The sequence below is a fragment of the Aureococcus anophagefferens genome (assembly GCF_000186865.1).
Source record: "Aureococcus anophagefferens unplaced genomic scaffold AURANscaffold_7, whole genome shotgun sequence".
In the NCBI taxonomy this organism is placed as follows: domain Eukaryota; class Pelagophyceae; order Pelagomonadales; family Pelagomonadaceae; genus Aureococcus; species Aureococcus anophagefferens.
Genome location: NW_008705567.1, coordinates 66,763 through 78,255, shown reverse-complemented (window position 1 = coordinate 78,255; position 11,493 = coordinate 66,763). Strand labels below are relative to the sequence as shown.

At 56.2% G+C, this 11,493-nt stretch overlaps 4 protein-coding genes across 4 annotated transcripts in view; 2 read left to right on the top strand and 2 right to left on the bottom strand.

Annotated features, from left to right (window-relative positions):
* Positions 1-3,782, top strand: part of AURANDRAFT_71414 (hypothetical protein) — a gene marked incomplete at both ends in the record, with an annotated part of 4,230 nt that extends 448 nt beyond the window's left edge. The window contains 13 exons of the mRNA XM_009038174.1: positions 1-61; positions 120-599; positions 653-939; positions 961-1,118; positions 1,203-1,329; positions 1,386-1,562; positions 1,612-1,764; positions 1,821-2,046; positions 2,095-2,502; positions 2,658-2,838; positions 3,034-3,183; positions 3,430-3,512; positions 3,700-3,782. Of these exons, the coding sequence (XP_009036422.1) occupies positions 1-61; positions 120-599; positions 653-939; positions 961-1,118; positions 1,203-1,329; positions 1,386-1,562; positions 1,612-1,764; positions 1,821-2,046; positions 2,095-2,502; positions 2,658-2,838; positions 3,034-3,183; positions 3,430-3,512; positions 3,700-3,782 (2,574 nt within the window). The remainder of the gene's footprint in view (positions 62-119; positions 600-652; positions 940-960; positions 1,119-1,202; positions 1,330-1,385; positions 1,563-1,611; positions 1,765-1,820; positions 2,047-2,094; positions 2,503-2,657; positions 2,839-3,033; positions 3,184-3,429; positions 3,513-3,699) is intronic.
* Positions 3,783-4,027: 245 nt separating this feature from the next.
* On the bottom strand, positions 4,028-5,837 carry AURANDRAFT_70153 (hypothetical protein; the record flags this gene model as incomplete). The annotated part of the gene is made up of 5 exons (XM_009037768.1): positions 4,028-5,409; positions 5,436-5,457; positions 5,508-5,544; positions 5,627-5,715; positions 5,763-5,837. One exon carries the CDS (start codon positions 5,352-5,354, stop codon positions 4,434-4,436), a length of 921 nt encoding a protein of 306 aa, XP_009036016.1.
* Positions 5,838-6,347: 510 nt separating this feature from the next.
* Positions 6,348-7,307, top strand: AURANDRAFT_63366 (hypothetical protein; the record flags this gene model as incomplete). Its single annotated transcript, XM_009038175.1, has 4 exons — positions 6,348-6,514; positions 6,599-6,843; positions 6,963-7,105; positions 7,176-7,307. The coding sequence occupies 4 exons, from the start codon at positions 6,348-6,350 to the stop codon at positions 7,305-7,307; spliced, it is 687 nt and encodes a 228-aa protein (XP_009036423.1).
* A 1,909-nt stretch (positions 7,308-9,216) lies between these two features.
* PPA7 (putative inorganic pyrophosphatase) overlaps positions 9,217-11,493 on the bottom strand; it is a gene marked incomplete at both ends in the record, with an annotated part of 4,726 nt that continues 2,449 nt past the window's right edge. The window contains 2 exons of the mRNA XM_009037767.1: positions 9,217-10,130; positions 10,188-11,381. Coding sequence (XP_009036015.1) covers positions 11,252-11,381 — 130 coding nt within the window. The remainder of the gene's footprint in view (positions 10,131-10,187; positions 11,382-11,493) is intronic.

Below are 11,493 nucleotides of genomic sequence, written 5' to 3'. Positions count from 1 at the left end.
TGTTGCCAGAGCTTCGCCGATGATGCTGGTTGTAATGCTGGTGGTGTATTTGCGGAGGGAGGCATGCAACTGTGTGGAGGATAGAGCCCAGGCCAGCTGCAGTCATTCTTGTCCTATAGGTCAATATCAGGGCTTTTGCGCTCGATCGTGTTTCTACTGCGGTCCGACACCCACTCCGACACTGATCCCGCCAACACCAGCTCCGAGCACCATGGTGCCATCTATAAGCCAGGTGCCAACGGCAGTTTGCAATGATGGATTCCTGCAGCGAGATGCCAAAGACTTCCTGCGAGATAAGCTAGGGTGGCCAGAGCTCTGCAGAACCACTCAATCATCAACTACATGTTGCCAGGACCTTCAAGAGAGTGGAAGATGCGAGACTACTCTTGGGCTAGAGGGTAGCCTTTTTGGCTATTGCGCCAAGACTTGCGGGTACTGTGGATTTGACGGCTACGAGTTTCAGAGTGATTACTCGGGTCCTTCCCGGCTTGAGTCCCCTATCCGAGCCTTATCATCTCATCTCCCGTGCACAATTCTCAGTAGGCGCACAAGCATCAACTCCAAGGATATGATGAGCAAGATCTTAGTCTTGGCAGTCTGTGGTGCTCGACCAGAGACAGACTTTTGGGTTCCACCAACAAAATTATTCCAGGTGTGTCTGCCGTGGGCGTAGTGAGTGGTGGATTCGTTGCGTTTCTTCTATTCTTGAATCACGCATTTGACACCTCAAATGATAAACGAGATAAGGGTATGAAAGTTGTGGCTCTTTCAGCAACGTTTTTTATGGCAGCCGCGTTCCTCGCAGTCGGCGCTACCTGCACACCAAATGTCCAAGTTCGAGGAGCTCCCGCTAGCCTTGGAGACGTGGAAGTCAACGACATGAATTTGCGTGTGATCAACCACGATGTTCTGAGGAGCAGTGTCAAGTCATACCGCATTGTAGATAGAGGGAATAGGCAGGTCCACCTATCGTTCGTGGCCAAGATAACAGCTCACACTGAGGACTGGGGTGCCCTAACCTCAGTCAAGCTCCACGCCGCAAAGCTGGAGGGGCGCTATGTCCACGACGACCGATCTCAAAAGCTTGGAACTATAAGATGGGAGTCTACAGACCTTCAGCTTTGTACCGTGTTAAATAATAGATTTGCCCCAGTCCCGTAGAAAGAAAACATTGAATGAGCCCCAAACCTGAGCCCGCGCAGGCCAGGTTCAGAGAAAACATTCACGAGTCTCATGAACGCAACGTTCACACGTGATTCCTTCTGGGGAGCCTGGATGACCACCGACTATCACAAGAATGAAGTCGCGCTGGAGTTTGGGCCTATTGACGTGACATTCAAAACGTCCCCCGTTTTTGCATCTACACGTAGACAGACCGCTTATAGGCGAAATTTGACCTTACACCGGATAATTTCCTGATGAGCTGGCTCCTTAAATCTTCGGACTTATCCACTTCTTACAGCTATGAATGCAACTACACAATCTTCGTTCAGGCTCTCTTCTACAACTCAATATCTTGTGCAGCCCCTCCTCTCACTGACACAAACACAGCACGTCTTCGTGTCTCCATCTGAACCAAGAATCGAATCACATTGATGCTGCATGCATTAGGTCGATAGGCGACTCCAGGTTTTATCTAAGGCGTGCTACGTTCTCGGGGCTGTCGCTTTTGTCATCTGCATGGGGCTGCAACGCCGTTGGTTCCCACCACCAAGGATAGTCGTTGCAGCTATCGAATGCCATGGGGAGATACCCCAGGTCGAAGCGCTATTCTGAGTGCACATTATTCATTCTCTGTTCTCTAATGCGCAATTTTGTAGGCAAGGATGAGTGACGCAGATTTGAGCCGACCGCTCGCCCTCTGCTCTCTCAACTTCGCACTTGCTGAAATCACTGTAACAGACGCATCTGGAGCGGCCACGATGATACCGGGCACTTCGGAGGAGTCTAGTATTATTTATGAGGTGCACACGCCCGTTGAGCTGGAGGAACATGAGGTCCGTCTCACCAAGCAGCCCTATGACCCTTATCCAGAACTACGAACTTGTGCCACATATATTGTCCAGACAAAAGTTTCACCTGGTGCCATTTCAGCTGCCAAGCTCCAAGCGAGAACTGAAGAGGGTTTTAAACCTCGATGTGTGGAGGTTGAGATGGTGGACTACGCGCTACCCTACGAAGTTAGTATCGAGGCAGCTTTGCGCAAGGATGGGGCTGCTGTTCAAGCCATTCCTAATGCTAGCAGACCAAAATCAAGGGATTCTAGGGAATCCGTGACGCGGAACCTGTCTGATGCTCAAAATGACACAACATGGACGACTGGAGGTCACATCCAAGACCCCCCCCCACACCCCTTGCAGATGCATGTTGCGCAAGCTCCTCATGTTGAGCCTGTCTGTAGTGGGATGGCCACCTGCTCCACAGCGCATGCGATGGAGCGTCTGGGCCATTCTTCCGGGGCAGATGAAGACACAAACCTCATTCACCTTGACGTAGATTTTCGTAGGTAGGTACTAGCAGGCTAAGGGCAGTCTAAGTGGGAGCTAGGGCGTACTTAAGAAGGAGGCCACTGCCAGTGGCACTCTAGAGTAGACTCGGCACGGTCACGGTGCCACAATAGTGGGGTTTCCGTCCACTTGGCCTTTCGTATCTCCCAGGGCGGGTGCTTCATTTGTGCCGAAGGAGGGTGGTGGGCGGGCCAAAAAATATAAGCCGCGCCACCCCGGACCCCGGGGAAGCGGCGAGCTGGGAGAGGACCACCACAGCCAGATGTTCCGGTAGAGGTCCCGCGGATGTTCCGGCCTCCGGCTCTCTCGGCCCCCTCGGTCGCGTGTTCCGGTTCGCGTCCTCCGGTCGTGTCCCGGCGTGTTCCGGCGCGTTCCGGTGTTCCGGTAGATTTCCAGACGCCTGGGCATCAGGCCAGGCAAATTACGCACGACGCCCTAGCGCACAAAAACCAGGAAATTACCCTGAGGCGAGGCACAGGTCGTCGTCAGTGCACAACAGGTGCGCCAAATTTATCTAGAGTGGTAGCAGCATCGTCGCCGCCGCTGCCGCCACCGCCGCCGCCGCCGCCGACGACGACGACGACGACGACGACGACGACGCGCGCGTGGGTATTCGAACCTACAATCGGACAGAAAACAGCACAGGGGAGGTCAATATCGTTCGATGTGTCAAACTGTAACGGCAATATATACGGGGCTGCCAAAATCGAATCGGGACGCGCACACCGCAGCCGCAGAGATCGAATCCGGCAGCAGAACTCCTCTTCCGGCGCGCGCCGCGCGCGTGTGCCGGCAGGAGGCTGTGTTCCGGAGCGCGCGACTCCGGGCGCTCCCGGCCGTTCCGGCGTACCGGCGCAGCCCCCAGACGCTGCGTGTTTCCCGCGGTCGCCCCGCCCGTTTATTGGCGGTCCTTTAATGCTAGGTCCCAAAACACGCGTAAAAAACGCGTAAAAACGCCAAAAAAAACGCGGTCTAGGAACCCGCGTAATTTACGTGAGACACGTGGTACATTTTTTTTTCTCCTCAATTTTTTTTTAGAGAGAAATACCCCAAACTAGGGTACTAAGGAACGTTGAAGTCAACGTTACGGGGAAGTGCAGTGTCATCTCCATAGTGTGACGTCGCGATATAGAAGGAACAGGGTAATGTAAATTATGGGGATGATGGGGAATCACGAGGCTACTCAATTCAGGTAGATCCCTTTTACAAGTTCACTACACTGACTACGAGGAATTCCCTTTTCAGGTTCAGCCCCGCAACTCTCCTTACGCATAAACCGTGGAGAATTAAAGTACAAGGGAGGAGGGGAGGAGCCTAACTAGGGATACTCTCAGGATCGGGATCCTCTAACTAGGGAAAACTCTCTATTTTTCTAGTCTAAATCGACGCCGTTTGCATCTCGGACCCCCGGCGAAAAAATAAAATAAAATAAAAAGTTCCGCGTAAAAAACGCGTAAAAACGCGTAAACACGCGCAAAAAACGCCGTGGGGCGGCCCACGTAAAAAAAACGCCGTCGCGTAATTTGGGACCTAGCTTTAGTGGAGCGACTAGTTTAGGGCGATTTGAACCCAGGCTGGCAAGCGACAGGCAAGCGACGAGGGGCTTTCCTAGAGCCGCTTCCTAGGACGCGTGCGCGTTGAACTCCCAGCGTTCGCGCACTCAGGTTGCACCCAGGTCAGTTCTCGAGGGGCCTGGGCTTGAAATGGCCAACATCCACCACGCGGCTAGGAGGGCAGCACGGCGAAACTCAGACCTGTTGGGTCTGCCATCAGGGCTGATCAACGACTTACTGGCGCCCAGCTTTGAGATTCCGCTTCCGCGACCTGCTCCAACATAAGTGCAAGAGTCAGTATGCCATTCGATAGGCGGTGTGGCTGTTTGGGTGTGTGCGAATTGCCGCTTTACAATTCTGACCGGTACAATGTTTAGATGAGGTCAGCAACATTCATGGGCATTTCTTCGATCTGTGTATTGTAGAAGGCCTCAATGTCACGCATGTAGCGCACATCACCCGAAGTGAGGAAATTAATGGCAACGCCCTTGCGGCCGAAACGACCGGATCGCCCTATTCGGTGGATGTAATTCTCACGATTGGTAGGCAAATCGTAATTGATGACCAAGGAGACCTGCTGCACGTCAATACCGCGAGCAAGGAGGTCAGTAGTGATAAGAACACGGCTTGAACCCGAACGAAACTCGCGCATGATGATGTCGCGCTCCTTCTGGTCCATATCACCGTGCATGGCAGAAACGGTGAAGTCTTTCTGGGTCATCCCATCCGTAAGCCAGTCCACCTTGCGCCGGGTGTTGCAATATATGATTGCCTGCGTGATGGTGAGAGTCTCGTAGAGGTCACAGAGAGTGTCTAGTTTCCATTCTTCGCGTTCCACAGCAATGTAGAATTGTTTGATACCCTCCAAAGTCAACTCGTCTTTCTTGACAAGAATACGGATAGGCTCCTGCATGAAGCGACTCGTAATTTCAAGCACTTCTAGAGGCATTGTTGCTGAAAAGAGAGCGACACGAACTTGCTCTGGGAGGAACTTGAAGACATCGTAAATCTGGTCCTTGAAACCACGGGACAGCATTTCATCTGCCTCATCTAGAGCAAATATTTTGGTGTCTGCAAGACGGAGAGCACGGCGATTGATCATGTCATACACACGCCCAGGTGTGCCAACCACTACGTGGACACCGTTTTGCAGGGTCCGTATGTCGTCACGGACGGCCGTTCCACCCACGCAGGCGTGGATACGCACTGACATGAAATCACCGAGAGCGATCATGACCTTAACGATTTGCTGTGCCAGTTCACGCGTGGGAGCCATGGCACTCAGCGAGTCCATTATCCACTTGCTGCAAGATGCCGATCGAGAACGTGGCAGTCTTGCCCGTTCCCGACTGGGCTTGGGCAATAACGTCGCGACCCATCAGCATTGGTTTGATCGCCTATGACTCGAATTATGACTGGTTGGCTCGAATTATGAGTAGCGACTTACTCGTTGTTGGATCGCAGACGGCTTCTCGAAACCATACCTAATGGCAATTACCACTTTTGCTTTTTTTCATTGGTAATGGTCATTAGACCCAACAAAAATAACAAACGACGACGACTCACGCGTAGATCCCGCGAAGAAGTTCCTCGCGCAGCTCCATGTTGTCGAAAGTCTCTATAGCTTCGTCCCAGTTCGTATCGATTTCCTCATCCTGGAAAAGATTTCCTCAGGAAAATTCGTAGATATTACGGAGCATACCTTTACGAGTGCCGGTGCGTCGCCTTGCTGCTGGTCTGCCGTGGCGTCCATCTCTGTTTTTTGTCAGCGATTCGCGATGAATAGTTATCGCTGTTGGTAAGCCTAACCCTTGCTTTCCTCAACGGCCGGGCTGTGCACGTTATAGTGCCGGAATACCCGGTATGGGCAAAGCGGGACGGGTATATACCGGTATATACCGCCGGTATGGTAAATACTCGGTATATACCGGTATTTATGGAGTACTCGGACCCCTCTACGGTCTCCCGGCTCCGCGGCGTCGAGCCACCGTGACGGCGCGCCGTGCCAGTCCCACTGCGGCACGCAGAGGCGCCCGGCGTTTCCGATGATTAGAGAGGGCGGCGCGTCGCGCGCATCGGCTCGACGGCGCGTGGCCCCGAGCCGGGCGAATTCGGGCACGCGTGCGCGCCCGCGCGTGGCGCGCCGCGGTGATAAATGGCGACCGTCGGACTATCGAGGTCAGAACGCGAGTGTGATTAAGCACAATCAAAGTGCGCTTGGCGATAAGCCAGCTACCTAGGGAGCCTACATTCCGCTCTTTGGGCTATGCTACCCTAACTCGGGACTATGCTATCCTCCAGGGCTATGCTGGGGCGCTCATACTGGCCTATGCTGGCCATGCTAAGTCTGCCTTATACTGGCTATGCTCATGCTATACTATGCTGGTGCTTCATACTAGCATACTCGGATTCTAACACGGCATATACTTTTTCTTTTTCGTATCCACTGGCAAAGTTTGTATTGTGATCACGTCGAGCCAAATCGAGCATGAGGGGGTCGGATAATACAACTTGACTTTCGTTGTTCCCACCCCTCAGAAACCGACGCGCTTGTTCAAATGGGCCGGGTCTTCGAATTAATTGCGAACATTTTTCTGGACGATTCGCGGTTTTCGTCTCGCCTACGTCTCGCCAGCACTCTGGAATTTTCCACCGCGCGTCGCCATCGGTAAGGTTTTGCTTACTTGGACCAGCAACCGCTTCCGACGGCGGGCGCCGTAAGCTCAGCGCGGCCCGTGAATTAATTGCGCCGACCCAGGGGTGTTACAAAAGCAAACGCCTTGGTTAATTTATTGAAGTAGTAATCGAAAACCTCATCGAAATCGTACAAAACTGCATCGTTTCGACCGACGGATAACGCTGCGATGATGTGATGCGCCGGCACCGCGCCGTTTTGCGCCAGGTGGTGCACGAAAAGCGCGCGTGCTGCGCCGGGCAGCGACGACGGGGTTCGGGAGCTCAAAAAATCCTGCTGGCGGCATTCTGCGGCGAGACTGTCGATCACTGCGACTGCGGGGCGCGCCGACTCGATTTTTGCATTCCCGGGTCCATATACCGTGACAGCTGGCATGGGGCAACTCATCACCTCTCTGCGGTCGCCCTGCGACTGAATTAGGTTCGAAACTCCCCCGCGCGCGCGACGACGACGACGACGACGACGGCGGCGGCGGCGGCGGCGGCGGCGGCGGCGGCGGCGGCGGCGGCGGCGGCGACGACCGACCTACCGACCGACCGACCCAGAAAATAAGTGCCAGGAGCCCCCTGGGGACCTAGGGGGGTCGCCCGACGCCTCCCCAAGTACGCCCCCATCGGACCCGGTCGAATTTTACAAACCCAGACCCCCATGCTCGATTTCACTCGTCCCGAGGCAAGTCTCCGCCGCTAAATATCCCCGCAGTCAAGCTTCGCAGCACCACTGCGAAGGCGTCGCGTGCGGGCGGGTCATCCGTGAAGCCCGCAGCCGCCGCGAGAAACGCCTCCAGCGCGACCCGCGCTGGCAAGGCTCGCACCTGCTCAATGAACGGGCGATCCACCAGCTCCGGCGGCGGGACCGGGTTGGTTCTAACCATGGCCGCCGCCTCCCCAATTTACCCCATGCCCCCTCCTCAGAAAGAATTTCGCCGGCGGGCTGCTTCAGCAACGCCGGCCAGATAAGAGCATAAGGAGCGAGTATCGACTGAGCTGCAATAGTAAATAACAGCTCATTCTCTCTCTCTCCTTTGGGCGCTACTTTCCTGGCTAATCGAAGATTACCTGTACCTAAAATTTTACAATAGCTCTACAATAGTATGTTTCAAGGACTGACGATTAATAGACCGACTGACGGTTCTGGTCAGCCCGTGACGGAAACCGCGGGCGTAAACCTGGCCCGTCGACGGCGCCGTGCGGCGCCATAGAGGCACTGCCGTGGTCCGCAGGCTTTCCGTCAGTCCTCTTGGCCCCACGGGGCTGCCACCCGCTGCGGCTCGGTACGCGCGACGCCGGGCGACGTGAGCGACCTCTGCACCGGGTCCACGGACCCGCACCGCCGTTCGACGCGCGTGTCGGGGCGGCGACAAGTGGTCGTCGCTCGTCGTCGCCCGTGTCCGCGGGGCTGGCGCGCGACGTGGTCGGAGCGTCGCGCGGCGGCGACCGGACGCGCGCGGGCGGCTCCGGCGACCTCGGCAGCGATGCCGCGGTCCCGGAGCGCGTCGCGGACGGCGGCGGCGACAGGCAAACGAGCTCGTCGTCGCTCGTGTCCGCGGGGCTGCCCGCGGCGGCCGCGCGGCCGCGGCGGCGGCGGCGGCGACGGAGAAAAACCTGGAGCTCGAGGGCTCGCCCGGCGCCTCGGGCGTGCGCGCGGATCGCGTCGGCGGGGGCGCTAGGCAGAAGACCTCGTCGTCGCTCGTGTCCGCGGGGCTGCCCGCGGCGGCCGCGCGGCCGCGGCGGCGGCGGCGGCGACGGAGAAAAACCTGGAGCTCGAGGGCTCGCCCGGCGCCTCGGGCGTGCGCGCGGATCGCGTCGGCGGGGGCGCTAGGCAGAAGACCTCGTCGTCGCTCGTGTCCGCGGGGCTGCCCGCGGCGGCCGCGCGGCCGCGGCGGCGGCGGCGGCGACGGAGAAAAACCTGGAGCTCGAGGGCTCGCCCGGCGCCTCGGGCGTGCGCGCGGATCGCGTCGGCGGGGGCGCTAGGCAGAAGACCTCGTCGTCGCTCGGCTCCGCGGGGCTGCCCGCGGCGGCCGCGCGGCGCGACGGCGGCGGCGTCGACGGGCCGCGCGCGCGCGCAGTCGAAGACCTGGCGGTCCAGGGCTCGCCCAGCGCCTCGGGCGCGCCCGCGGACCGCGTCGGCGGCGGCGACAGGCAGACGTCGTCGTCGTCGTCGTCGTCGGGCGACGCGTCCATGCCGCCGCGGGCGAGGGGCAGCCCGCGGCGACCACCGCGCTGATGCCCGGGGGGGTCGACGCCCCGGAAGCCGCCTGCGCGCCGCGGGCGACGGCGCGCGCGGCGGCGGAGACCGTGGGAAACCGGCGCGGCGGCGGTTTGACGGCTAGAAACTCTCCGACTGGCACTTTTGACCTCCGACTGAAACTTTTGACCGTCAGTCCAGGGAAGGAAACTTAGCGGAGTGGGTCAGACGGAACTGAGACGGCAGAAGAGCTACTAGTACAGCTGGCACAAATCGCCAATTGGATCGCTCAGTGATGGAGGCGCAAAGCGAAGCTCATAAGATTGAAGAGCTCGACATCAAGAATGCAGACATTCATAAAGTTGACGCATCGAGGACCGTATCTCGCAAACGTCAGTGTCGCTCTCCCGCTAAAGGACTGAATTAGAGCAATTTACAGGCCCGGACAAAAGCGAGTTCGATGCTAAAATAGTGGCGCTCAATGATGAAGTACAGGACTTCAACGAGCGGCTTTCGGAGGTCGACGCCAAGATTGCCGATGCAAAGAGTTCGGGGGGTGATCAGTCAGAGGAACTTCGCGAGGCCCGCACTACAATGAAGTCACTTCGTGAACGTAAAGATGCTATCATGCGTGATCGCGCCGAGATCGCCGCGCTTCAGAAGTCTGCGAAAGCATCCCTCGACTCTAAGATAACGGTGATTTCGGACCTAAAGTTTGGTGTCAAGCCTCGTGCGCTTAGGCTGGGCGTTCACTGCGTGCGGAGCTGAAGTACACGTCACCAGAGGAGATAGACAAACAGATTGCAGATTTGGAGAAGCGCCAGTCTACCACGTCAATGTCATTAAAAGATGAGAAGGTTCTGCTCAAAGAGATAGACCACCTCAAACAGTCTAAGAAGTTGGTCACACATCTTGCTGCCAATAATGATTCGATCTCCTCCGAGCGGAAGAACTCGCAGTCAATTTCCGAACAGCTCTCTTCCAAAAATGCTGAGCTTGACGTGCTGAAGAAAAAAATTGACGAGCAGAAGCAAATCCTGGAAACGCTTAACGAAGCCAACTCTGAGCGGCGGGCAGTACTACCAGCTCTCTTCAAGGACAAAGACGCCCTACGGAAGGAGAAACAGGCAAAAGTAGAGACCATTAAGGCGCTCAGGGCGGAGTTTCGTTCATTGGAAAACGATTTTCGCGAGTGACAGTGCTCGACATAACACTCGTGAATTTCGACATATTCCCCAACTGCAGGTGCTCACCAGCGTGAAGTTCGTCGCGTCAGGAACGAAGCTCGCAAGGCTGAAGATGAAGCCCGTCGTGCAGAGCTAGAAAAGCGCCGACAGGAGGCTGAAGCTGAAGAACTTAAGCGTGTCCCTTATGTAGAAGAGATGGAGCTCTGTGCCTATCTTGCTAACTATCTAGAAACCACGTATGGGAAATCAGGCCCCGATCAAGCGAAGCAGTCTGAGTTCGATACATCTGACTCATCCCCCACTGGGGAGTTTGAGGGTCTTGTACTTTCGGGGAAGAATGCTGTGAGAAACCATGATGACGACTATTTGAGTCTCAACAAAGCTACAGGGAAGAAGAAAGGCCGTGGGAAAAAACGAGGTGGTCTAAAGGTGAACGATAAGATCATGCTCGTTCCAGAAACAATAGAAATATTTGCGCTCCTGGAATTGGAGCCACCTTCCACTGTAAGTGGGGTTGTTGAAGCTGTCAAGAGTCTGGCTCAGAAAAAGCAATGGTTTTCCTCGCTGGAGCGAGGTGCCGTACCCTCGATCCGGGACAAGCAGAAAGCTGACGAAGCGAAACAGCAACAATCGAAGCGCGAGCGTGATGACAGGGACCCGTTATCAAATCCTGTTCACGACAAAGTCCGAGATCCAAAATCCAAGGGCAAGGGTTTCAATGCGGTGGACCTAGCTGCGGCTGATGATGCTTTCCCGCTATTACCTGGTATGATATCTGCGATTCCCGAAACCAAGGGTGATGTTCACGCCAACGATGCGAGTACCGACTAAACGAGATAATACGTGCCAGAGAGGTTTGAGACGACAACCTCGTTCCCATCCCTGGTAACACAGGGGAGTGATCCGACCAGAGCCTAGTATCATCCTCGCACGCAGCAATTTTGAGATCGAGCGCATGCGACCATCACCTTGCGCAAGGCCGCGACTGGGACTTGGCAATTTACCTTGCCGACGCGGCCAATCACAGTAGGGTCCCACAGCAGCAGCAAGTGCAGCACCGCAAGTAAGCAATTCCTCGGCTGCGTTCCTCGGCAAGGGTGAGATTAGGGGGTTTTAGTCGCCCTAGTTGGGTTTTAGTCGCTCTAGTAGGCCCTCTTCCGAAGTTCCTGCGTTTGTATTTCTCCACGGCTTGTGCCAGGGGAATGGCGGACGACTGTTCGTTTCGAATTTTGGTTTCGCGCACTGATTCTGGCTGCCAGCGAAGGCAACCAGACCCGGAATAAAGACAAAACCCAACAGGCAGTGGGCAGGCTGGGTATTTGCTTGCTTGCAGCTATATTGCTGAGGGCTGGTCTAGTATGCGG